Source organism: Eriocheir sinensis, chromosome 42, assembly GCF_024679095.1.
Source record: "Eriocheir sinensis breed Jianghai 21 chromosome 42, ASM2467909v1, whole genome shotgun sequence".
Classification (NCBI taxonomy): Eukaryota; Metazoa; Arthropoda; class Malacostraca; order Decapoda; family Varunidae; genus Eriocheir; species Eriocheir sinensis.
This window is the reverse complement of record NC_066550.1, coordinates 1,965,791-1,993,045: the sequence shown is the minus strand read 5'-3', so window position 1 is coordinate 1,993,045 and position 27,255 is coordinate 1,965,791. Positions and strand designations below refer to the sequence as shown.

The 27,255-nt window shown below is 46.6% G+C and overlaps 2 protein-coding genes, 1 long non-coding RNA gene and 1 other non-coding gene across 55 annotated transcripts in view; 1 reads left to right on the top strand and 3 right to left on the bottom strand.

Moving 5' to 3' along the window:
• The window catches only part of LOC127009807 (uncharacterized), a 130,861-nt gene extending 109,002 nt beyond the window's left edge, over nt 1-21,859 (top strand). For 2 of the 3 annotated variants that reach the window (XR_007762399.1, XM_050883170.1), the window contains one exon: nt 18,480-21,859. Coding sequence is in view for 2 of the 3 variants with exons in the window: in XM_050883170.1 (XP_050739127.1) it covers nt 20,270-21,412 (1,143 nt within the window). In the remaining variant the exon portion in view is untranslated. Of the gene's footprint in view, nt 1-725; nt 1,523-18,479 lie in introns of those variants that run through there. The other variant, XM_050883169.1, reaches the window with a different exon arrangement.
• LOC127009814 (uncharacterized) lies at nt 1,176-4,089 on the bottom strand. Its single transcript, XR_007762407.1, has 2 exons — nt 3,973-4,089; nt 1,176-1,637 (listed from the first exon to the last, which is right to left on the bottom strand). It is a non-coding gene; the product is annotated as an uncharacterized LOC127009814 (long non-coding RNA).
• On the bottom strand, nt 4,817-27,093 carry LOC127009798 (uncharacterized). 50 transcript variants are annotated; one of them, XR_007762326.1, is made up of 7 exons: nt 26,931-27,093; nt 9,744-11,828; nt 9,590-9,681; nt 9,248-9,523; nt 9,013-9,111; nt 7,874-7,912; nt 4,817-7,747 (listed from the first exon to the last, which is right to left on the bottom strand). It is a non-coding gene; the product is annotated as an uncharacterized LOC127009798 (transcript). The 50 variants fall into 50 exon arrangements; XR_007762333.1 differs by having other exon boundaries at nt 4,817-7,681; XR_007762325.1 differs by lacking the exon at nt 7,874-7,912 and adding an exon at nt 8,327-8,392 and having other exon boundaries at nt 9,046-9,111.
• Nucleotides 21,944-24,909, bottom strand: LOC127009805 (uncharacterized). Its single transcript, XM_050883167.1, has 2 exons — nt 22,784-24,909; nt 21,944-22,688 (listed from the first exon to the last, which is right to left on the bottom strand). Exon 1 carries the CDS (start codon nt 24,692-24,694, stop codon nt 23,069-23,071), a length of 1,626 nt encoding a protein of 541 aa, XP_050739124.1. The 5' UTR covers nt 24,695-24,909; the 3' UTR covers nt 21,944-22,688; nt 22,784-23,068.
• Nucleotides 27,094-27,255: the final 162 nt, after the last annotated feature.

The following is a 27,255-nucleotide window of genomic DNA, read 5'->3' as shown; positions in this document are numbered from 1 at the left end:
TGGGAAGGGAAGGAGGGGGGGGGGAGGTCCTTGTATGTGGCTGGGGGCTATGTGGGGTATGTCAAGATCCAGTGGGTTGAATCCAGTGGGTCCTGTGGGTGTGGTGAGTGGGTATATATATATATATATATATATATATATATATATATATATATATATATATATATATATATATATATATATATATATATATATATATATATATATATATATATATATATATATATATATATATTTATTACTAATAAAATTAACAAAAAAAATTAGGTGTTTCATATGTGTGTGTGTGTGTGTGTGTGTGTGTGTGTGTGTGTGTGTGTGTGTGTGTGTGTTTGTGTTATTTCTTCTCCTCTTCTTCCTCCCCCTCCTCCGCCGCCGCCGCTGCCCCACAGCTGCAGGCCGGGCGGAGGCTGAGCTGCGGCCCCACGATGGACGAGGTGTTTGCGGCCACCAAGACAAAGTGTTCGCTGAGCCCCGCCACAGCACACACCAGCCTGCACATCCAGCTGCCGCCCCCTCAGGACACGCCCCCGCCCCCACCTCCGTCACCGAGACCCCCGCAGCCTCACCCAGCTATGGGGGGAGGAGAAGAGGAGGTGTTAGTTGGGGTGTGACAGTGTGTTGATGGTGAATAAATAGGGAGGAGGGAAGAAAAAGAAGAAGTTAGGGATTGTGTGTTTATTCCATAGTTAATAGAATGAAAATGGATATATGGTTTTTAAAAATTGTGCTTTAGAGAAAAAAAGATATGGAGAAGGAGTTGATTAAATTTACACATCTTTGATTCTATATTGTTTGCAGTGAATAAAAGATGAGGAAAAGGAGGAGGATAACAATAGCAAACACACAAAATGCCAACTACAAAGATGTATAACTAAATAAACAACACAAGAATAACAAAAATGTGCGATAATAATGCAATGAAAACTGAAGAGAGATGGAACATTGCGCTCTTGAGAATAAACACAAATCTATACAAACATTCTACACACACAAAAAAAGAAAAATAGAAAGAAAAATAAAACCAAAACATTCTTACCTTTTCCCGATGAAGGAGGAGGAGATCTTGGAGACAGTGACCTGGTGGAGGTGATGATGACCATGATGATGAGGGGGAGGAGGAGATCTTGGAGACAGTGACCTGGTGGAGGTGATGATGACCATGATGATGAGGGGGAGGAGGAGATCTTGGAGACAGTGACCTGGTGGAGGTGATGATGACCATGATGATGAGGGGGAGGAGGAGATCTTGGAGACAGTGACCTGGTGGAGGTGATGATGACCATGATGATGAGGGGGAGGAGGAGATCTTGAAGACAGCGCCGCCCCCCCGTCACCCACACACCCGCAGCCTCCACCAGGCGGCTCAGCACAGACTCGCTGCCCTGACGGAAGGAATTGCTGACTGCTTGACACACACACACACACACACACACACACACACCACCACCGCGCCGCCCCCCGTCACCCACACACCCGCGGCCTCCACCAGGCGGCTCAGCACAGACTCGCTGCCCTGACGGTAGGAATTGCTGACTGTTTGACACACACACACACACACACACCACCCCAGCGCCGCCCCCCGTCACCCACACACCCGCGGCCTCCACCAGGCGGCTCAGCACCGACTCGCTGCCCTGACGGAAGGAATTGCTTACTGCTTGACACACACACAAAAAAAATAAATAAATAAATAAATAAATAAAAATAAATAAAAATAAATAAAAAAAATTAAAAAATAGATAAATAAATAAATAAATACAAATAAATAGATAAATAAATAAATAAATAAAAATAAATAGATAAATAAATAAATAAATAAGTAAATAGATAAATAAATAAATAATTGATGTGTATTATTCTAGTGTATTTTTTTGTTTACTTTTTTTTTCCTGGTCTTTGTTCTTTTCTTCCACTCTCAAATCACACTCTTCCTTCTCTTCCCTTATTCTTACTTTGTTTTTTCCTTTTTTTCTCTTGTTTTCTCTCCTTTTACCCTTTTCTTTGTAATTTCCTTCTCCTTAGACGTCCCATTGGCTATTTCCTTCCTTCCTTCCTTTACTCCTTCTTTTCCTCTCTCTCTCTCTCTCTCTCTCTCTCTCTCTCTCTCTCTCTCTCTCTCTCTCTCTCTCTCTCCTGCTTGGTGTTTTCTCTTCCTTGCTTCTGCTGTACATTTTCAGCTCCTAAGCCACCTCTACTTTCCTCTCTCTTCTCCTCTAAATCATCTTCCTGTGCATCCATTCCTTGTTCATTGTTTCCTTCATCTTTTCTTTAAGCATTCTCCTCCTCCTCTCTCTCTTAACACAAACAACTCTCATATAATTTCTTTTCACCTCCTTTCCTCACATTACTCTTGTAGCTTGTCTCCTCCTCCTCCACCTCCTCTGTTCTTATATATTTCCTTCCTCTCCTTCCCCTTAAAGGATTTCCTCTTCTATGTTCCTCTATCTCCATAAACGCTTCCCTTCCTCCCTCACTCTTTCTTAATCACTCTTCCTTCACCTCATCTGCTTCCTCTACTTTCTTTTGCCTTTCTTACTCTTTGCCTCCTTCTCCCTCCATTCCCTTCTTCCCTCTCCTTTCCTATCCTCTGCCTTATTCATTCTCCTTTCCTCGTCCTTTTCAGCCACTGACTTTTCACATATTCTCACCAACCTTTGCATCTTTCCCTTCCTCTCCCTCTCCTCCTCCTCCCCTCACCACCTGGCGCCTCCAGCGTGGCACCCTGGCACTCACGGCCCGCACCTCCACCAGCCACCACCCGGCCTGGCCCTGCCTCGGCACTTCCTTCCTGTACTGTAAAAAACTCACACCTGTAACAAGGACCAAGGGTCACTCTCCCCCTCCTCGTTGTGCCATTCCATGCCTCATCAGATTAACTGTTGCTCTACAATGTTCCTTCCTTCTCTCTCCACCATCATCTCCTCCCTTATATTCATGCCGGAAAGTTTGAAAGGTTCACTCTCTCCCTCCTCTGTGTGCCACTCCCTAGCCACTTTACTATCTCCTTCCCTTCTCCTCCCCATCACCGCCTTCCTTAACCTCCCTTATGCTCATACCTGGGAAAGATTTAAGCGTCACTCTCCTCCTATGTTCCCAAGCCAGGCAGACTCACTACGTATGACTTGACACTCTCCTTTTCTTCCTCCCCCTCCCCCTCCCCCCCTGCCTCTCCCTTCCTTTATACACCCTTATGCTCATACCTGGGAAAGATTTAAAGCGTCACTCTCCCTCCTATGTTCCCAAGCCAGGCAGACTCACTACGTATTACTTGACACTCTCCTTTTCTTCCTCCCCATCCCCCTCACCCCTCCCTGCCGCTCCCTTACTTTATACACCCTTATGCTCATACCTGGGAAAGATTTAAAGCGTCACTCTCCCTCCTATGTTCCCAAGCCAGGCAGACTCACTACGTATTACTTGACACTCTCCTTTCTTCCTCCCCCCTCCCCCTCCCTGCCTCTCCCTTCCCTTCCCTCCAATCTACTTCTTCCTTTCCCTCCTGTCCATCCCTTCCCTTCCCTCCTCCTTACCTCCCTCCCTGTCTATCCCTTACTTTCCCTCCTGTCTCTCCCTTCCCTTCCCTTTCCTTCTCTCCAATCTCCTTCTTCCTTTCCCTCCTGTCTCTCCCTTCCCTTCCCTTTCCTTCTCTCCAATCTCCTTCTTCCTTTCCCTCCTGTCTCTCCCTTCCCTTCCCTTTCCTTCTCTCCAATCTCCTTCCTTTCCCTCCTGTCTCTCCCTTCCCTTCCCTTTCCTTCTCTCCAATCTCCTTCTTCCTTTCCCTCCTGTCTCTCCCTTCCCTTCCCTTTCCTTCTCTCCAATCTCCTTCTTCCTTTCCCTCCTGTCTCTCCCTTCCCTTCCCTTTCCTTCTCTCCAATCTCCTTCGTCCTTTCCCTCCTATCTATCCTTCCTTTTCCTCCTACATGTCCCTTTCCTTTCCTCTTGCCTCAACCCCCCTTCCCCCCGCCTCACCTCCCCTCCTGCGTGGTGGCCCCCATGGTGAGGCACCCCGTGGTGGGGTCCAGGGTGATGGCAGGGTGGCGCACCCCATCAGGCGTAGCGCTTGGAGTCCCAGTTGTCAGTGTCCCGGTACACACGTACACCCAGCCCAGGGGAACCAAGGAGGCCAGGGACATCCTGGGGAGGAGAGGAATCAGTCACACACACACACACACACACACACACACACACCAGGCCTATAATTTTGGCAGATTTTGGGGGGTCTAGAGTCTAGTCTGGAGTGTATTACATCACAAGAACGTTGCTTAGAACTCACACAGTATGAAGACAAAGCACAAGAACCACGGAAACAACGGGAACAAGCAAACAGCAGGGCGGTGGTGCAGGTGTTGGCCGCAGCAGGTGACCAGGTGTTGGCCGTGAGGTGCCAGAAACGCTGCAGTCCGTGTTGTACTGAGCAAGGACACGGCAAGACTTTGTATCAAGTATATTTATGTAATGCACAAAACATGTTACAAGGATGCCCCAAGAAACCATCACATTACATCCAGTATTTATGCAATGCACAAAACATGTTACAAGGATGCCCCAAGAAACTAACACATTACATCCAGTATTTATGTAATGCACAAAACATGTTACAAGGATGCCCCAAGAAACTAACACATTACATCCAGTATTTATGTAATGCACAAAACATGTTACAAGGATGTCCCAAGAAACTAACACATTACATCCAGTATTTATGTAATGCACAAAACATGTTACAAGGATGCCCCAAGAAACTAACACATTACATCCAGTATTTATGCAATGCACAAAACATGTTACAAGGATGCCCCAAGAAACTATCACATTACATCCAGTATTTATGTAATGCACAAAACATGTTACAAGGATGCCCCAAGAAACTATCACATTACATCCAGTATTTATGTAATGCACAAAACATGTTACAAGGATGCCCCAAGAAACTATCACATTACATCCAGTATTTATGTAATGCACAAAACATGTTACAAGGATGCCCCAAGAAACTAACACATTACATCCAGTATTTATGCAATGCACAAAACATCACGCAGAGTATCGCCCCGGATGTTACAAGAATGCAGCGAAAAATAAGAGATTATATCAAGTGTTCATGTAATGCACATAATACGGATGTTACAAAAATGCAGCGAGAAATTGAAACATTATATATCAACGAGTGTTTATGTAATGCACAAAATATCACCCTGGATGTTACAGGAATGCAGCAAGAAATAAGAGATTATATTATCAAGTGTTTATGTAATGCACAAATCATCACCCTGGATGTTACAGGAATGCAGCAAGAAATAAGAGATTATATTATCAAGTGTTCATGTAATGCACAAAATATCACCCTGGATGTTACAGGAATGCAGCAAGAAATAAGAGATTATATTATCAAGTGTTTATGTAATGCACAAAATATCACCCCGGATGTTACAGGAATGCAGCAAGAAATAAGAGATTATATTATCAAGTGTTCATGTAATGCACAAAATATCACCCTGGATGTTACAGGAATGCAGCAAGAAATAAGAGATTATATGAGGCGCAATATTGGGGTAAGCGCCAACCACGTGGGTTTGGAGTTACAATCATATACAGGTAACTCTCGATTTACGCGAGTGTTGCGTTCTTGAAGAGGTCGCGTAATTCAAAAACGATGTAAATCAAACAAGAGGTAGGTTTGTGTCGAAAAATAAATACCGTAATTTTCGGCGTATAGCGCGCATTTTTTCACATAAAAAATGCCTGAAAGTTTAGCCCTGCGCGTTATACGCTGAATGTACAAATTTTTAATGATTTTTTTTCTTCTTTAGGATGTTTTAAGGGTCTGTTTTTCGTCTTATCCAATAACAACGGCAAAGTTACCTTTATTATTGTTTATAATCCTTCATAGTCCGTAGCTGTCCTATAATATGTTACCATAGAATACAGGGCGATCTAATAACTACTATACAAAGACTAAATCGGTGGAAGATCGTCCATGCCTTGCTGTTATCCCGTTTTTCCGTCGGGCGCCATTTGTATGATCTTGATCTTGATGTCACAGGTGGCTTAAGATTGTATGACTAAGGAGCAGTACGAGCTACATAAAAAATCATATTGGGAAAAAATGTCCATGTGTTCATTATTAATTATTAATATTAGTGAGAATAATGGGGTGAATATGATATCAGAAACTGTACATCATGAGTCTTGAACGAGGAGTTATTTCACGCAATCCCAGCTTGCCGCCATTTGCATTGTTTACAAACCACACAACCAGACCCATACATCAAACAGCTGCATGCCGCGTGTCACCAGAACCGAGATATCCACTCGGGCACTCATTCTCAGCCTCTCTCGTGTGAGGAAGAAATGAAGGACACCATGAGGGGCTGGCTAATATTGGTACCGGTACCAAGCAGTCTGGTACTAGTACCGTACCGTATTGCTGGTACCGTTAGTACCAGTACTGGTACCGGTACCTGCCCACCCCTATTGTTGAGTAGCGTGGCAGCGTAGGTACTGTATTGTTGTTCAAGTGGTGCGCGGGAAGAACTGAGCTCAGCTGTGTGGCCGTGTGAGTCCAGTTGCGTGAGACATCTGGTGGCCACTCCATAAAATATCGCGTATAAGTGAAAAAAACGCCTAAATTAAACATTTATTTGGATTATGGACCCCGCGTTATTTCAAAAACGCGTAAACCAAACTCGCGTAAATCGAGAGTTACCTGTACTACTATTTTGACCCTTCTTCTTTTATCCGAGCAAGTCGTTTACCCCAAATCAACACTGGAAATAGGGTAAAAAGTCTCGGGGAAAAACATGTCTCGCTCAAACGTATGGTCCGCGCGAGGCAGGGTGGGCATGCTGGCGTGGAGTAATGCTGTAAGTCCCCAGCAGGCTCTGGGAGGAAGTGATGCCGTTGTCATGTCTAACTGATCTAATTAATTTTTCCTACAATTTTTAACTTTGTTTGATATTCAATAGCTGACTTTATGTACTTTTGTTTGTTGTACTTTTTATAATTGACTAGTGACAATTTTTAACTAGTTCTTTCTGAGTGAACATGACTAGCTACATTAATTACAACAATTTGCATTATCTTCCGACTCACGGCATCTCTGCTTGAGGGGAGTTTTGCCGTCAGTTAAGTCTGTAGGCTCTGAAGAGTGGCCGGTAGTCGCTTTATTAGGCTATTAATTTTGCATTATTTTCTGATTCTTTTTTGTTTTTGCGCTTCCTACATAACACGGGCAGTTTTGTCTTTACACAAGCTTTATTTTGTTATCAAAATGGTGATTCAAGCTTTAAAACCAACAAAAGAATTGCAATTTGAAGATGCAAAAACTTGAACTGTGATTTCTGAGGTTTTTATAAACTGGCGTTTACCCCAATATCGCACGTGGCGCCTCATATCAAGTGTTCATGTAATGCACAAATCATCACCCTGGACATTACAAAAAATAAAGAACCACCACAGTCACCTCCATAACCTTGCTGTGGTGGTGGTGGTGGTGGTGGCCATTACCCTCACAACACCACGCCACAGTCACCTCCATAACCTTGCTGTGGTGGTGGTGGTGGTGGTGGTGGCCATTACCCTCACAACACCACACCACAGTCACCTCCATAACCTTGCTGTGGTGGTGGTGGTGGTGGCCATTACCCTCACAACACCACACCACAGTCACCTCCATAACCTTGCTGTGGTGGTGGTGGTGGTGGCCATTACCCTCACAACACCACACCACAGTCACCTCCATAACCTTGCTGTGGTGGTGGTGGTGGCCATTACCCTCACAACACCACGCCACAGTCACCTCCATAACCTTGCTGTGGTGGTGGTGGTGGCCATTACCCTCACAACACCACACCACAGTCACCTCCATAACCTTGCTGTGGTGGTGGTGGTGGTGGTGGTGGCCATTACCCTCACAACACCACGCCACAGTCACCTCCATAACCTTGCTGTGGTGGTGGTGGTGGCCATTACCCTCACAACACCACGCCACAGTCACCTCCATAACCTTGCTGTGGTGGTGGTGGTGGCCATTACCCTCACAACACCACACCACAGTCACCTCCATAACCTTGCTGTGGTGGTGGTGGTGGTGGCCATTACCCTCACAACACCACGCCACAGTCACCTCCATAACCTTGCTGTGGTGGTGGTGGCCATTACCCTCACAACACCACACCACAGTCACCTCCATAACCTTGCTGTGGTGGTGGTGGTGGTGGTGGCCATTACCCTCACAACACCACGCCACAGTCACCTCCATAACCTTGCTGTGGTGGTGGTGGCCATTACCCTCACAACACCACACCACAGTCACCTCCATAACCTTGCTGTGGTGGTGGTGGTGGTGGCCATTACCCTCACAACACCACACCACAGTCACCTCCATAACCTTGCTGTGGTGGTGGTGGTGGCCATTACCCTCACAACACCACACCACAGTCACCTCCATAACCTTGCTGTGGTGGTGGTGGTGGCCATTACCCTCACAACACCACGCCACAGTCACCTCCATAACCTTGCTGTGGTGGTGGTGGTGGTGGCCACACCCTCACAACACCACACCACAGTCACCTCCATAACCTTGCTGTGGTGGTGGTGATGGCCATACCCTCACAACACCACACCACAGTCACCTCCATAACCTTGCTGTGGTGGTGGTGGTGGTGGCCATTACCCTCACAACACCACGCCACAGTCACCTCCATAACCTTGCTGTGGTGGTGGTGGTGGTGGCCAATACAATCACAACACCACACCACAGTCACCTCCATAACCTTGCTGTGGTGGTGGTGGTGGTGGTGGCCATTACCCTCACAACACCACGCCACAGTCACCTCCATAACCTTGCTGTGGTGGTGGTGGTGGTGGTGGCGATTACCCTCAAAACACCACCCCACCGTCACCTCCATAACCTTGCTGTGGTGGTGGTGGTGGCCATACCCTCACAACACCACACCACAGTCACCTCCATAACCTTGCTGTGGTGGTGGTGGTGGTGGTGGCCATTACCTCACAACACCACACCACAGTCACCTCCATAACCTTGCTGTGGTGGTGGTGGTGGTGGCCATTACCCTCACAACACCACGCCACAGTCACCTCCATAACCTTGCTGTGGTGGTGGTGGTGGTGGTAGCCATTACCTCACAACACCACACCACAGTCACCTCCATAACCTTGCTGTGGTGGTGGTGGTGGTGGTGGCCACACCCTCACAACACCACACCACAGTCACCTCCATAACCTTGCTGTGGTGGTGGTGGTGGTGGTGGCCATTACCCTCACAACACCACACCACAGTCACCTCCATAACCTTGCTGTGGTGGTGGTGGTGGTGGCCATTACCCTCACAACACCACACCACAGTCACCTCCATAACCTTGCTGTGGTGGTGGTGGTGGTGGTGGTGGTGGTGGCCATTACCCTCACAACACCACGCCACAGTCACCTCCATAACCTTGCTGTGGTGGTGGTGGTGGCCATTACCCTCACAACACCACGCCACAGTCACCTCCATAACCTTGCTGTGGTGGTGGTGGTGGTGGCCATTACCCTCATAACACCACACCACAGTCACCTCCATAACCTTGCTGTGGTGGTGGTGGTGGCCATTACCCTCACAACACCACACCACAGTCACCTCCATAACCTTGCTGTGGTGGTGGTGGTGGTCATTACCTCATAACACCACACCACAGTCACCTCCATAACCTTGCTGTGGTGGTGGTGGTGGCCATCACCCTCACAACACCACACCACAGTCACCTCCATAACCTTGCTGTGGTGGTGGTGGTGGTGGTGGTGGCCATTACCCTCACAACACCACACCACAGTCACCTCCATAACCTTGCTGTGGTGGTGGTGGTGGTGGTGGCCATTACCCTCACAACACCACACCACAGTCACCTCCATAACCTTGCTGTGGTGGTGGTGGTGGCCATTACCCTCACAACACCACGCCACAGTCACCTCCATAACCTTGCTGTGGTGGTGGTGGTGGTGGTGGCCATTACCCTCAACACCACGCCACAGTCACCTCCAAAACCTTGCTGTGGTGGTGGTGGTGGCCATTACCCTCAACACCAAGCCACAGTCACCTCCAAAACCTTGCTGTGGTGGTGGTGGTGGTGACCATTACCCTCACAACACCACACCACAGTCCGCCACAGTCACCTCCGTAATGTCATTGTGTTGGGCTGCCTCGGCCACCACGTGCAGTCCGTCCACCACCTCACCGAAGACACTAAGCGACCCACCACCGTCCTGACGGTCTCTGGTGTAGATGGAAAACTGACCATTCTTACGCCGGGTACGGTCAGCCCACTGCGGCCAATACACATCCCCCGCCCGGCCTGACTTCCGGTACTCACCCTCACCAAGGCCAGGCAGCAGGACGGATGATCCACTACCATCATTACTCTCGAAGTCCCCGCCTATGACACACTCTCCCATGTCCTCCTTCCTCCACACCTGGAACAACCTGGTGTTAACGTAGGAGGGGCCGCGCTGCCCCGTGCACAACAGTATGAACTGTCTGCCCCGCGGGGTGTCGGGGCTCAGACGGATTTGGACCCGCCGCGGCGCGCTGCCCGGCCAGGACAGGTCCAGGAACACCGTGCAGGGGGGGGAGGGCGGCACAACCTCGCTCACCTGCAGGGTTGCCGCGCCCAGTGGCGGGGAATGGTCCTTCAGGGCGTGGAGGCACAGCTGGCCGGCTTCAAGGCTTATTCTTGCGTGTCGGCGCTGACCTTCCGCCTGGTGGACAGCAAACACCCGGCCAGCCTCCAGCAGGCGCCTGGCGGGCTGCGTCAGGCTGCGGAGGTCCTCGGCCGTCACGCTCCATGTACAGATGAGGTGCAGTCTGTCCATGACTGTGGAGTCTGGGTCTGCCTGGGGCCTGGGCTCCTCTGTAGCAAGTGTTTCCAGAGCTGCCTGGACAGCCTGGACAGCCTCCAGGGCTGCACTAGATGCCTCTCTCACCTTCCTGGCGGTGGTGACGGTGCTGGCATCAGGAAAACCTTCTCGGCACTCCTCCACCGCCTGCTCTGCCTCGCCAGTACAACGAAACACTTCACTCACCGCCGCGCCTGCTTCTTGCTCTGTTGCAAGGGTGCGCAACGTCTCCAGCATGGCCTGCAGCCCCTGCTCCTCCTTCTTCAGCTCCTCCTCCTTGGCCGCCACACGGGACTCTTCCTGCTGCAGGAGCTCCCTGGCACTCCTGCTCTGGTCCACCAGTCCCAGGAGCCTGTCCTCCAGCTGCTGCTGCTGCTTGCCCCAGCCTGCCAGGGTCGTCTGGTACTGGTCCAGCTGCGACTGAGCCTCCCGGCAGGCGGTGATGGCGGCCACAACTGTGGCCTCCTGTTCCTGCAGGAAGGAACGCATTTTCTTGGAGAGACCCGCCGTCTCCTTCTTGCCAGCCGCCCCTGATGGTGCTCCTTCCCCGGCACTGGGTGGCGGCGAGGCTGCTGCTGCTGCTGCTGCCACCTCAGCGTCTCTCATCATAAAGGCCTCAATAGCATAGCAGACAGGGAACTGCCCTCCCTCGGGCACAGCATGGTTGACGCGGCACTCTGGGCAGGCAACACGGCCCTGCTCCTCCAGCTGGTCTATGCACAGCGTGCAGACAGTGTGGCCACAGGGCAGGTTGCGCGGCCGCTGCACGGTGCCATCATAGCCTGTCAGGCACACTGGACACTCCTCAGGGCTGCCGCCAGTGTTCATGTTCTTCATCACCTGTCTCCGTCCTGCCATCCTGCCGTCCCTCCCTGCAGCCTCCATGACGCTGGTGGTGGTGGTGGTGTTGAGGGGCTTGATGGCCTGACAGACTAGAAAAAGAAAAAGGGGGAATAATTTAACAATATACAATTTGGAAGAAAGTGAGGGAGAAATAGATCAAGCAAATAAAGAAGTGGATGAGAGAAAGTGTTGTGAGGCATTTGAGGAAATGAAGGTGGAAGAAACCATTAATTAAACAGGTGATCAGGCTGGGCAGAGAGACAGGGCCGCCAACAGGCCGACCCTGCTGGTGATGGAAGATGAGGACGTGAAATGGAAAGTGTTAAAGAGTGCAAGAAATCTGAAACACACAAGAAAAGAATGGACCAAGAAAGTAGCAGTGGTGAAGGACATGACTCAGAAAGAAAGGAGGGAACCTAAGATTTTGTATGAAAAGTTACTTGAAAAGAGAAATAGTGGAGAGCTGGGCTGGCACATCAGGGACGGCAAACTCATGAGAGGAAAGCAGTGTGCAGCTTGAATAGGGAAAAGAGGAAAACACAAATGGCACATCAGGGACGGCAAACTCATGGGAGGAAAGCAGTGTGCAGCTTGAATAGGGAAAAGAGGAAAACACAAATGGCACATCAGGGACTGCAAACTCATGGGAGGAAAGCAGTGTGCAGCTTGAATAGGGAAGAGGAAAACACAAATGGCACATCAGGGACAGCAAACTCATGGGAGGAAAGCAGTGTGCAGCTTGAATAGGGAAAAGAGGAAAACACAAATGGCACATCAGGGACGGCAAACTCATGAGAGGAAAGCAGTGTGCAGCTTGAATAGGGAAAAGAGGAAAACACAAATGGCACATTTAATCAAAAAGAGAAAACATAATTAGTAAATACAATATACAGCTGATTAATATACAAGGGATTAGTAAATCTAAATTAGTAGAGGTGGAGAATATAATAGAAAATGATTTGGATATAGTGTGTGTCACAGAAGTCTGATCAATATGTATTGACACAAGGATTAAACAAGGTGGACAGTTTTGGGGAGCTAAATGACAGAACAGGGGGAGTATTAATGATTCTGTCTGAAGGAAACAGACAAAAACCTGTGAAACACCCGGACTTCATGCACATGACTGCTGGTATGTTGGGACAAACCATGGAGCTAATATTATTCTGTATGTCGGTAAATGACGACGAGAGAAACAGAGCAGTAAAGAAACTTACAGAAGAGGAGTTGACGGTGGAAGAAAACAAAACAATTGATAAGGTTGGGAGATCTGAATGGGCATGTGGGTTTTCTGGGAGAACAACCATTAGATAAAAATGGTGACATTATTTTGGAGTGGATGAATAGTTATGATTTAACAATGCTAAATGCCATGACAGAATGTGAGGGAGCGTATACATGGACAGCAAGAGGCAGAAAAAGTGTAATTGACTACTGTGTGGCCAGCAGTGCCCCCGTCAAGGGTGTCAGCACTGATGGTGACAAAGACATTTTGGACCTATCCGACCATAACCTAATTACTGTAACCTTAAGAACTAAACTTAATATAAACACGACAAAATTTAAACACGTGGTACTAAAGAATTTATCAAATTAGCTGAAGACACCAAACAAACATTTCCAGAGGGAATGCAGACACAGATATAAACACATCAAACATCACTGTAATGGAAGAGGAAATGAAGAAGCCAATTGAGCAAAACATGTTAAGAGCCGTGAAAATAAACACAGAGAAGGACCAAAAGGTGAGAGAACCATTGTGGATAACAGAAGAAATAAAACAAGAGATAGAGGAAAGGAAGAGAAGAAAGAATGAAAAGATTCACAGCTGGAAGCAGAACTGAAGATAACCTACTTGTACTGAAATACTGTGTGCTGAGCAGCTTTAAGCAGAGAAAACCACTCATAGTTACAGCAAGAGATTTTAGCAAAGCATATGATTTTATTAAAAGAGAAAAACTTATTGGAACTATGACGAACTTTCATATACATCCAGGAATTACAGATATTACTGTCCAAGTATACTCACAGGATAAAACCAGTATTAAACGAGGAGATGAAGCTCAGGAAGAAGTGGAAATAACCAGCGGCATAAAGCAAGGATGGACAGTATCAACGACACCGTTCAAACTGATTACATATTCAATAACTGAGAAACTTAACGAGACAGATTGGGTTCAGGGATGAGAACTTTTATACAGGCACACTTTTTTATGCAGATGACGGCTTAACCTTCAACGACGGGCGGAAGTACTGCCATGAAAGATAGAACTGGAAAATAAAAAATGACATTTATAAATTATTAGCTAAACAAGGAAGGCTCGCTGCTGGAAATGGCAATAAATTATAAAATGATAAGTGGGTGCAAGAATTATGTCAAACGTCAAGAGAAGCAGGTCCTAGTAAATTAAATATGAAAATATTAAGTAAAGAAAAATATAATCTATAGTGAAGGAATGGGACTCCAAGAACTGGAGAGAAGAACTTCTAAATAATAGTAGCGCTGCCCTGTACAGAACTTGTAAGACAGAGATTCAGGAAGACAAGTGTTGCGATAACCAGCCGTCATCAGTGACATTTTTCAGGTGTGGAGCCAACATGGTTGCCCTCAATGATAGAAACAGTTTCCATAATGGTGACACAGCTTGTAAGGAATGCAGGGCTGAAATAGAAGACCCACAACATTTATTATTATAGTGCAGTTTTTATCAAGAAACCAGAAACAAATGTGATTTATTTAGCCATCCATACAGAGAATATTCTTAGTGAACTATTATTTGAAAACATAAACGGAAGGGAAGAAATTAAATGCCACATCCAAGAATTCTGGAACAAATGTTGAACCCTTTCACGCACCACGACACGATTCGCGGCAAAATGGAATCGTCTGCACCAGCTTTTGACTCGAATCGCGTCAAAAGCTTTAAAAAATTTGACAAAAAATAAAGTATCTTTCAGAATCACGTCACTCTTTGTGTGCGTCAAGGATCTAAGCAAGACCTATAAAATAAACTAATTGTCAACTCTCTCGTGCCGTTGGATTTGAAGTGATAATTGCCCGTGGTTTAGTTGCCTCTCAGCAGGCAGCCTGTGAGCGCGACTGTCGTCCCTAGAAATTGTTTTCTTCAGAGTCGGTAAACTTTACTATTTATTTGCATTTCTTGATATTCTTTTCTTTCATAAGGCAAAATAATCTCTTCCAAAACCAACAATATATAACAATGCCAGGAAAAAAGAACACTCGTGGGTGAAATCGATAACATGATAAAAAATTTTGCCGCACGGTCAGGCCATTCTGCGAGGCCACCTTAGGGAGCCCCAGATGGATGTCGCAGTGAAGTTAGCTCCTAAGGACAAAGCTCGCTAGTGTGTTATCTCAATACAATATATTAATGTTACTTGTCAGAGTCACATTGACACCGACTCCACCTCTCATCCACCCAGGTTCCCTACTGACGAGAGCTGATGCCCCTCTTGTTGTGTGTTGTTAGAGTATGTAAATATTCCTTTGGTTGTGTGGATGATGATCACCCCTTGGTATCTTAACCCCAAGAATGTCTTACCCCCATGATCAACTCAGTGAACACCTATCCATGGTAGAGAGGGAGAAATTCCCAGTGTCTTTTGTATACCCCTTTGTTCATGTGGATTCATGATCACCCTTTTGGTGTCTTGATCCCACACGACTGCCTTGTCCCCATGATCATCCCTGTCAACGCATATCGGTGGTAGGGAGACATTTCTTGTGTAAATATACATCATTGAAACCTGATTAGGGTAGTTCTTTTTGTTAGCTATGGCCAGTGCACTATATAGGTATATATTTTTAGGACATGTTCTGTGATGAGTATGCCCTTGCGTGGTAAATGGTGGACAGATTCAGCAACTTGCTGGAGGGTGCAGTGGAGGGTCTCCGGCAGGTAAACTAGACCTAGGTAGGGGTAAGGGCAAGCCTAAGGGGAACAAAAACCATAGCGGTGTAGGGCAGGGACAGAAGGGGAGGGAGGCAAGGGAGCATGGGAGGCATCTGGGATGCCTAAATGTTAGGGGATGGGGAGTAGGGAAGTTAGAGGACATGACTAAGGAATTGAGGGAGTGGGACTTGCATGTGGTGGGGGTCACCGAGACCCAGCTGAGGGAAAGACTAGAAGTCAGGTCAGGGGACTACAATTTTAGAGCCAAGGTAAGGAGTAAAAACCCAAGGAAAGGTGGGGGAGTAGGGGTATTTATAAAACGTAACTCGGGGTGAACTGTTGAGTAACTAGATGTGGGTAACAGAGGCAAGCGAGGATATTCTAGCAGTGAGAATAGGGTACAGGGACAAGGCTAGGATGGAGCACCTAATCACAGTAGTGTGCTACATGACAGTGGAAGGGACGGGTGCAAGGGTAGAGAACGAAAGGAAGTATGAGAGGGTAGGGAGGGTAATAGCAGAAAATAGACAGGAGCAAGTAATTGTCATGGGAGACATGAATGGACATATCGGTATCCTAGGAGAGGAGATAAACAGAAATGGGACATTGTTATTAGAGTTTGTGGAGGAGTATGACTCAGAAATATTAAATTTAACCATAGCGGAGGGAAGGGTAACCTGGGCAGAAAGGGGAAGGGAGTCAGCTATAGATTATATCCTTGTAAACGAGAAGGCTAGGAGGATGGTTAGGGATATGTGGATAGACGAGGAGGGGCTCATAGATATAGTGAGTGACCACAATATGATGGTCTTAAATTGTGTTAGCCAGGGCCAGAGGGAGGAGGGGGGAAACAGGACTGCCGCTGGAACATGAGAGGGGGTGACTGGGAGGCCATTAGAAGAGACCTAACAGGGAGCGGATGGTAGTGTGGATGAAACGAACGACAGGATTTGCATTGGGCCGACCATCAGGATCCACCGGGAAGAAGCCTACCGGTGCAATAGGCCACGACGTAAAAAATAAATAAAATAAAATAAAAAAATAAAAAAAGAGACAGCCAAGAGGAGGTTAAGAATACTAGAGATAGGAAGGGGTAGAAAACAGGGAAAGAGGTGGTGGAACGAAGATGTCGAAAAGGCAAGGAAAGAGAGAAAGGAGCTGAACAAGAAAACCATGAGATTAAGGAAGGAAATGACTGGTGATGCAGGGAGAGTAGAATATGAAAACACGCGGCAGCAGTATAGGAACAAGCAAAGGGAGGTAAAGCGACTCATCAGGAAGGCGAGGGCAGAGACTGAGAGGGAGACAGTAGAGGAGCTCAGGGAGAAGGGAGAGACTGGTATGCCTTCTTGAGGGGGGAGGAAAATAGGGAACAGGCCAACTTAGAAGAAATAGTAGTGGGAAACAGAGTAGTGAAAGGGGCAGAAGAAATAAACAGGGAAGGCAAACACTTCTGGGAGGAGATAGGGGGGGTGACTCAGCCAGTTGACTTAGGGGAGGTGTACTTGGAATCTACCAGGAAAATATTGGAGGATTTTTTTTTCTTACAGCAAAGGAGACAGTTCAAGGGCGTAAAGAAAAATATTAAAGAGAAAGCCCGCTACTTACTGCTCCTGAATAGAAGTCAAAGGAGTGGCCAAAAAGAGAGGTCAATTTTGGGAGGAGAGGTTTCCTGATACCCTCCTCTTGAAAGAGTTCAAGTCGTAGGACCTGGGCGCTAGGAGAGATGAACATAGGCCGTACGAGCTCATACAAGTACCTAGGAATCATAGTCGACGAGAATGGGACTGATAGGACCAAACAGAATAGAATTTCTAGGCCAAATCAGTGGGTAGGCTAGGAAGCGTGGCTAGATGTAGAGCTGACAGGTATGAGGTAGTTAGGGGGATATGGAAGGGCATGGCAGTGCCAGGCCTCATGTATGGCCTAGAATGCATGAGGTGGACAGTCAAAGAGCTAGATAAGCTGGAGGTAGTACAGAACAGAGTAGGCAGGCTGGCTCTGGGTGCCAATAGGTATGCGGCGGTAGATGCAGTGCGAGGGGAAGTAGGCTGGAGCACCTTTGAGGAAAGAATAGGTAAAGCAGTTTTAGGGTACAAAGTCAGGCTAAGAAAGATGAGTGAGAACAGGTGGGCGCGCAAGGTATATGAGTGGGCGGGACAGGGGACGAAGTGGAACAAGTCTAGCATACGCTGGGAGAAGAGATGTGAGCTGGAGGGCTTCACACTCTCGGAGATGATGCTAGGGGGGGAGGAGAAGGAAGTGAAGCGTAGAGTGAATGGCAGAGTTCAGGAGAGGAGCAGGGTAGACTGGAGCCAAAGGGTGGGGGCAAAGAGTTCTCTAGAATGGTACAAGTTGAAGGTCAAACCCAAGTGTGAAGCCTTCTACGATGGTAGCCTGGGGGGGTGTTGCTCCTCAAGGCCAGGACTAAATCCTTAGAGGTGAGTAGTAGGACATATAGGTGGGCAAATGGGGGAGGCAAGGTATGCCGCATGTGTGAAGGGGGGGTTGACGAGACAGTAGAACATATGCTACTAGTGTTCAAGGTATAATAGGGATAGGCAGAGTTTGGTAGAAATAATAACACAGGAAATAGGAACAGAAGTATGGAATAGGATGCTAGAGGGAATGTAGGAAGGGTGATTGAATTCTTGCTAGGTCTGAGTACACTGCAGACAGTGACCAGAAGAACAATAGAGGGGGTTAAGGAATTCCTAGAGAGAGCCTGGGCAGTGCGCACCGGAAAGGGTGGACTCGTGTAGATGTCCCCATCTGTGCCTCTAAAGGCTCTTTCAAATGGTTATATTTTATTTATTGGATTTTCAGGGTGTTGGCCCTGAGGGAGTAAGCCGTTACAAAGGCTGAAGTTGGATCCGAAAGGGACAACTACCTCCCGAATCAAGACCAAGACCAAGATGAGTTGTAATCAGCATTGTTACTTAACTTCAGTAAGCTTGCTACCATTACCAACAGAATAATGAGTTGTCAATAACATTGTTACTTAACTTCAGTAAGCTTGCTACCATTACCAACAGAATAATGAGTTGTCAATAACATTGTTACTTAACTTCAGTAAGCTTGCTAACATTACCAACAGAATAATGAGTTGTCAATAACATTGTTACTTAACTTCAGTAAGCTTGCTACCATTACCAACAGAATAATGAGTTGTCAATAACATTGTTACTTAACTTCAGTAAGCTTGTTAACATTACCAACAGAATGTGAATAAACTTCATAATAATCTAACCTTGTGTTGCATAACCCCAACAACTAGGAAGCACACTTATTGTAAGATCTTAAAAACAGAGGAACGAAGCTGAAGGCAACACCCTTGCACCCTGGCAGGTGAGTGGCCCAGGTGAGCTGCCTGACACCCCTGCACCCTGGCAGGTGAGTGGCCCAAGTGAGCTGCCTGACACCCTTGCACCCTGGCAGGGGTAACAGGACGATTCGACGGCGGTGCAATTCGACGACATCGTCGATCCGCCCAAAATCACGTCCCCGTCGAAACGCCCCGGAATTTTCCGTCGAATCGTCCACATAACATAATATTATAATCACCTAACAAAATACTATCATAATAAAATATGACATATAACGTATGTTTAAAATATGACGTATAACATATGTTTCTGATTCGTGAATCAGAAACAGTATACTGTGTGTACGTCTCACTCAGGCGCAAAAATGAAACTATTCATCAGTCAATACTTTGTTCAAATCAATACGGTTCAGGTTCATGATTCAGGTTTAATATACCTTGTAGTGGGTTCAGACCCTTATGATTATTGTCTGTCTCAGTCTCACTCTCCAAGCTGGCTAAAGAGGGTGTACACACTGACGTCTCTCCCTATTCCAGCTCTCAAATCACCTAAATTCTGGTATTTCATTAACTTTATAGTATTATTGTGAGGGAAGATTTTAACGAAATTAGAAATTAACACTTGCTTACTGAAGTTACCATACTGGACGCTACAGAGCTACTACTCGTTTGACATAATTACGGTATCAAGGATGATCACGAGGAAGCTGCACATGGACAGGTATCATATATCTTTCGCTTTCGGCAACATCAAGTGATTGGCAACTTTTGGTCTTGTGTTTTTATCTCCTTCCATTACTTTGCATTTTTTAAGTTGTGTTCTTGTATTGCTTGTAGGGTTGTTCCTTACCCATGCATCACCTGCTGAAGGGAAGTTCGACCTAAGCAGCAAGCCCTCCAGTGTGATGTGTGTGACCAGTGGCAGCATTGGACCTGCCACACTGGCATTTCCCAGGAGGAATACAGACAAGCCGTGCAGTCAAAGATCGACATACAGTGGACTTGCACAGGATGTGGTGATATCTCCGATGTACCCACTACCACTTCACTATCACAACCAATAACACCCACCACCGCTTCACTATTACAACCAGAAACACCCACTACCACTTCAATAACACAACCAGAAACACCAGCTAACACTTCAATAACACAACCAGAAACATCAGCTACCACTTCACTAATACTATCAGAAACTACCACCCCACTAACACAACCAGAAACACCAGCACCAGTTACACTTCCCTCTACCAGCACACCTGTTGCATCACTACCTCGACTTGTCTCATCAATGTATGACTCCTCTGGTTCTGACTCAGAGTCACTCTCAGGTTCCCTACCAATAACCCACTTATCCTCCATACCATCATATCTGAATGCAGAGTTTTCACCAGATGCCAACTCTTTTCCTTCCTCCCCACCTCCAACAGCATCACCAACATCGATGGAACTTCGTCCTACTTCTTCTGATGTAAATGACATCGAAGACCACCCAGTAATGTCATTCATTCACCCATCCTTGCATGAAGAGTCAAACCTGGAACCTACTACTCCTATTCCAGATGAGATACTACCAGAATCTGATGAAGCGGAGTTTACTATCGTAGTTGGAGGATCAAAGCGTGGAGGAGACATCCTTTTAAGTCGTGGTTACTCTTATAACAAGGATGGCAAGGTTAATAAGAAAGGTGACCAACGTTGGAGGTGTACTGTCCGCAACAAGTCTGTGTACTGCCTTGCTTCTATCACCCAGCATGGCGAAACTTTCAAGAGAGGGCCTCATCCTCATAGATGTTCTCCAAGAGACTGTGCCCTGCCTGCTGCCAACATCAAGGCCTATGTGCGACAACAAGGAAAAGAGCGCCCATTCGCCTCAGGATCGACCCTTACTAAAGAAGCAGTACACAAACACCTACCAGCTGATGCTCCTGTGTCCAGCATGCCAAAGATGTCCTCTATTGTCCGCACCACCAATTGTCTACGCCAGGCAAGGAGACCAAAACAACCGAAGGATCTGAATTTCACTTGGGTAACAGAAGAACTACCTGACAATTTTGTACAGCATGACATGGTAGTAGGATCTGCCTGCCATGTGATCATGTTCACTGCCCTGCTTCTTTCACTTCTTTCAAAGGCAAAGACATGGTATGTGGATGCAACTTTCAAGGCAGTCCAGCGACCATTCCAGCAGTTGTGGAGCATCCACAGTTTCATACGGCAAGGTGACAACATGAAGCAGGTGCCTCTTGTATATGTCTTGATGTCACGCAGAAGTAAAGAGGATTACATAAAGATCTTGAATTACATAATGGAAAGAGTTGCCAATAGACCGGGAGCCCAGAGGGTTGGGGGTAGCCGGAATACTAACCAATTTTCCTTCCTGCCAGTGTTCCATACGTGCATTGTTGCATATGAAACTGGACGACTGGCATGATATCTGTGGTGGGTGTGGCTTCAGCAGCCATTTAAATTCGACACCTCAGCTACCCTAGGTTAGCTTTTTGACCTAACCACTTATAAGTACCTAGAATGTATGAGTTGTGGGTGGAGTTGTTCCAAAAAATTGATGACAGCAATTTTTGGTGGTGGGATGGACCTGCCAGTCCCAATTATGTAAGCCACTCCAGCTACCCTAGGTCAGCCTGAGAGCTAACTTCTCAGAACCTTTGCCAAAATGTTTGTGAGGATCCCAGGAGTCATAAATGGCCAATGACAGCAGTTTCCAATGGTGGGGTACCCCCGCCAGCCCCGCCCAAAGTGCCATGCCCCCAAAGTTACCCTAGGTCAGCCTGAGAGCTAACTTCTCAGAACCTTTGCCAAAATGTTTGTGAGGGCCCCAGGAGTCATAAATGGCCAATGACAGCAGTTTCCAATGGTGGGGTACCCCCGCCAGCCCCCCCCCCCCCAAAGTGCCACGCCCCCAAAGCTAACCTAGGTCAACATGTGAGTTTACTTCTCAGAACCTTCAAAAATGTGTTTTAGAGCCTGTAAAATTGCTGTTATTGGAAACAAAGTGATAAAGATAATGATTTTTACTACTACATTTAATATCGTTTTATTATTTTTTCTAAAATGTTTGTCTACATTTAATTGGTTGCAACATACATGTACAACACTCTAATTGAACTTCAAGATCTGCGACAAAATCTGAAATGAAAATAGTGTAGAGCAAGATGCTTCAAAAACTTGAGAATTATAAGAAACAGTGTCCGTGATATTATCCTCTACCAGTAATGCAATCAACTTCAGTCGATCCACATATAGTCTTTGATTTCACATCCCTTGGACATTATAAAAGCTAGTCACGTCATGGAAATGAATCTATCAATCAATGAGTACATGCACAGTCAAATTTATATTTCACTATCGTCATCAGAGTCTGTATCTTCACTCCAAGCTTCTATATCAGTTTCCTCGTCGGAGCCCATCAGGTCAGATTCCTCATCTGCAGCAATTTCCTGACTGTCGATTTCCTCACTGTGTAGTGAACGTGGCATTTCTTCACCTCTGAACCAAAGTGGCTCTAGGAGGTTATCTCTAAGGCACCATCCGTAATCACTGGGTGATTCGTTACACATAGGAACAGGCGAATCAGCATTGCACCACAGAGCAGCAACATAGTTTGATCTTCGAATCTTCTCTTTTAATGCCTTGTATGAAGGTGGTAGGAGAGCACAGTCCAGCTTCTTGACATGCGAGAGTTGCTTCTCCTGAAAAGATGGGAAGGATGTTGAAAATTTTCTAAGTGATTACGATATAAAGTGTTAGACCCATTCTCCCTCCATTTCTCTGGCTACAAGATTACCTTCTCAACCTTTCCAGTCATATCGATCAGTCTCAGGTATCGGGCTTCATTGACGTCTTCAGTCTTGTCTTGACCATACATTTGGCAGGTAAATGCAGATATTGCCTCAGTGTCTAGGTTACCAATTTTCCCAAGGCCAACGAATGCTTCAATGAATCTGCCTGTTGTGTCCTTCTCTAAGATCTGGAGCGGTTTAACCTTGCCTTTTCTGAAATAGAAGTTGAAATCAAAGTCTTAGTTGATAGAGTAATGTATTCATAGCATTGACATTGAATAGAAAGGAACCTAGGAAAGTTTCTTCCTAGGCCCTATATCATTGCACCTCTCGCTATTGCAAGTTTTGAACGCAGAGGTCTCACAAACCCACCTGTAGAAAGCAGAGGTAAAGTCACATCCAGTGAATGCATGGAACCCCGGTAGCGCTTCTGGTAGACCTGTCTTCATGTCTTCTAGACCATCGGTGATGTTGCTGACGTTGATGTACCTACGGCTGTTCCCCATGCCACACTCCATATTGACAGTCTTGGCTGCACGAACCTCTGGACGTTGTCTCGCCAGCATCCCAATCAAGATCACCAGAACATCTGTATCAGAGGCTCTCACACAGATGTGGCTCGCTGAAGTGTTGGCAACGTGGAAGGATATGAGGGTATCAGCCTCCTCATGGTTTCCCTGATATTCCGCAGGTCTTGTAACGGTGATGTGGTGGCTTTCCTTGTCTGGTACGAAGCTCAAGCAATCTCCACCAAAGGATGCAATGACAGTTTTACCTTCCAGAATGTGCCAGTAATGTTCCTTCCCCCATTCCTGCAGTAGAAATCTCCCCAACTGATCTTTGAACATCCCATTTGCCAGTAACTTTTTTCCACTTAGCCTGATGGTCTGCTCTGGTCCGGTTATGTTGTAAGCCGAGTCAACTGCTCCTCGAAGTTTTCTTTCGCTTCCTTTGATCGAATCTTCTAGGTACTTATCAAGGCAGATGTGAACCTCTTTTCCCTTTGAGGCACAGATGACCGACAATATCGTCCGCGCAATTGATGCATAGGATGCTCCAATGGAGGTCTGCGATAGGATGGAGTGCAGGAGAAGTCCTCCATCATACACGTGTGTGTAGAGCTCAGGGTGGTCGAGTTCATTGATGGTTTCCATCTGTACAGCTTCCAGATGATGCAGGAGAGAAGATTTGTCGGTCTTGACCAGGGAACCATCGCAGTGGGCAAACGCTAGAGGGTATTTGATTATTGGGTATTTTAAGATGTGTCTGAGGTCCACGGCGGAGTCTTGAGAGGCGACAACGATCATTTTGACAAATGCATCCCTGAGGTTCTCGGCATTGGTCTGTGCCCTCTTTGATGCACTTGCCAACGGCCCCTTTTTCGTGTTCTCTGCGGCGAAGTTAGCGACTTTGACTTTCTTTATGGGTTGGGTGAAGCGTTTCCTGTTTTCGTCCCATTCTTCTTCGAACTTCTCTCTAGCTTCTTGGCCTCTTCGTATCGTCGAAAGAAGATAACTTTGTGTTGCTGCGTTTGCTGCACGTCCAGTGGCAATGTTCACTAAAGTTGATGGGGCCTCATCGCTGAAGGGGTTGCAGAAGGTGTCGATTGTCTTTCCAAGAGCTTTCATTTGGATATTGTCCTTATTGATTTGTGATGGATGACATTGTGCTGCAGTGCCGTTTTCCTGCTCTATCCCGACCAATGATTTCAGCTCCGAAACCGCAAGAGCCCTCTGTGTCATTGTCAACGCCCATCGGCGCAAGGCTTGGTCTGAGTTCCGGAATGCAGCAATTGCTCTTGCGCTTGAACTGGCATCCTTGTTGACAGTTTGTTCAAGAGAGAGATCAACAGCCGACCTGCTAAAATTCCTCGTTGTTCTTCGGATTGAGAAGGCACCCTTTTCTAAGATGGTCATTACAGCAGGGTTTAAAGAGAAGGATTTAGCAAGAATTAGTGAGTCAAAGACAATTACTGCTAAAACGAGTAATACATGTAATACCTTTATAGCCTAAGGGTTACAAAGTATCCTGTTTCTGGATGTACTTGTGACACCTTTGCATGGGCAGTTCATACCATGTTTTTGGGAGTTATGTGTAGCCTAGCTCGCGTGGACCTAGGTTAGCATGGGGTGCGTGGCACTTTGGGGGGGGGGGGGGGCTGGCGGGGGTTTCCCACCATTGGAAACTGCTGTCATTGGCCATTTATGACTCCTGGGGCCCTCACAAACATTTTGGCAAAGGTTCTGAGAAGTTAGCTCTCAGGCTGACCTAGGGTAACTTTGGGGGCATGGCACTTTGGGGCGGGGGTACCCCACCATTGGAAACTGCTGTCATTGGCCATTTATGACTCCTGGGATCCTCACAAACATTTTGGCAAAGGTTCTGAGAAGTTAGCTCTCAGGCTGACCTAGGGTAGCTGGAGTGGCTTACATAATTGGGACTGGCAGGTCCATCCCACCACCAAAAATTGCTGTCATCAATTTTTTGGAACAACTCCACCCACAACTCATACATTCTAGGTACTTATAAGTGGTTAGGTCAAAAAGCTAACCTAGGGTAGCTGAGGTGTCGAATTTAAATGGCTGCTGAAGCCACACCCACCACAGATATCATGCCAGTCATCCAGTTTCATATGCAACAATGCACGTATGGAACACTGGCAGGAAGGAAAATTGGTTAGTATTCCGGCTACCCCCAACCCTCTGGGCTCCTGCTCTACAATAATTCAGTGAAGAGAGTTGTAATGGATTTTGAGTCTGCTGTGTGGGGAGCCTTCCAGAATGTAAAACCCGATGTCACCCTTACTGGATGCTGCTTTCATTGGGCCCAGGCAGTATGGAAAAAGATAAACGAATTAGGATTAGCACCATCATACCGTGTAAAGAAGAACACAAGTAGGTTCCTATGACAAATCCTGTGTCTTCCATTCTTACCAGCAGAGCAGATTCAATCTACATTCAATGAGTTTAGAAATTTATTAGTAGAGAGTCACACAGTCGCTCTACATAGTTTATTAGAATACATAGAGGACACTTGGATAGAAGGATGTTTGTGGACACCCAATAGCTGGTAGTCTTTGGCTTAGCAATTAGGACGAATAACGATATTGAGGGATGGCATAATAATTTAAACATCTTATGCAGCAAATATCAGAATGTTAATGTGTACGAGCTGATAGCAGTTTTGTATGAAGAGTCTAAGCTTGTTGATATCCAGTGTCTGTTAGTATCAGAGGGCAAGCTGCAAAGATACCAAAGAAAAATATACAAGAATTACCAGAAGAACATTTTTGACATATGGGAAGCGTACAAAGATGGCCAGCTACAGCCTCAAGAGTTGCTGCGCCGTGTCTCCCAGTATCACCATCCTCAAATTAGGTCAGCAGATGAAAATATGGAAAATTAATGAATTTTTTAAGTGTAGGCTATATATAAGCTATCTTTTAATAAATGTGCAATAAATATTTTATCCATGTGTTACCTGAATAATGACAAATAAAGTCCTGTAAACCGTTAATCCTAATGTTTATTTTATTTTAGCTATCCTAATTTAGCCACGTCTGGTTTATATCTTTATTATTGTACAATAAAATATTTTAAACACATGCTATCTGAATAATGATAAATAGTATATGAATAATTATGTAACGTGAATGGACCGTCGAATCGCCCAAGATTATTCGACTGGAAAATATCCACACCGTCGATTCGTCCAAGACAGACCGTCGAATTGTACTTCCGTCGAAACGTCCTGTATTCCTGCCTGACACCCTTGCACCCTGGCAGGTGAGTGGCCCAGGTGAGCTGCCTGACACCCTTGCACCCTGGCAGGTGAGTGGCCCAGGTGAGCTGCCTGACACCCTTGCACCCTGGCAGGTGAGTGGCCCAGGTGAGCTGCCTGACACCCTTGCGAGCTGAACAAGACATTAATGTTGGGGGCATTTTTGAGTAGAACAGTTGCGTAAGTCAGCATGCAGGGAGGCACACTTCAAACACCATTTTAAAACACAGGCACGGCAGGTCGGCCTCGGCCATCACCAGATCGCCCGTGTCACGCAGAAGACACAGCCACGAGTGTGATCCAAATGTTGACTGCCAGGCCGCGGACCCCGACCCTACCAGCCTCCCCTGCCGCGCCCTGCCCTGCACTCACCCTGCCTGCGTGTCCCCGGCGTGCGGCAGGTAATTCAGTGTCCCGCGGCCGCCGCTCAGCTCAGTTGAGTTGGATGTCGGAAGTCTTGCCTACAGGGCGGCCTTCCTGATGCGATCCTGTATTGAGCTTGATCTTGATACTGATGTCACAGTGGCTGGAGATTTCTCCCCAGCCAGGCCCCAGATAACCCTAACTCCTTGTGCCAAAGAGATAGCTGAGATTCTATAAAAAACAGTTTATTTTTGTCTTTACCAAGGAACCCATTGGACCCACACCCAGGCCACCTGTTCCAATAGATAATCTTGTTAGTGAACCTGTTATCCTA

Excerpts from the sequence above, each read along its gene's own strand:
- LOC127009805 (XM_050883167.1), bottom strand. The coding sequence starts at position 24,694 with ATGACCATCTTAGAAAAGGGTGCCTTCTCAATCCGAAGAACAACGAGG.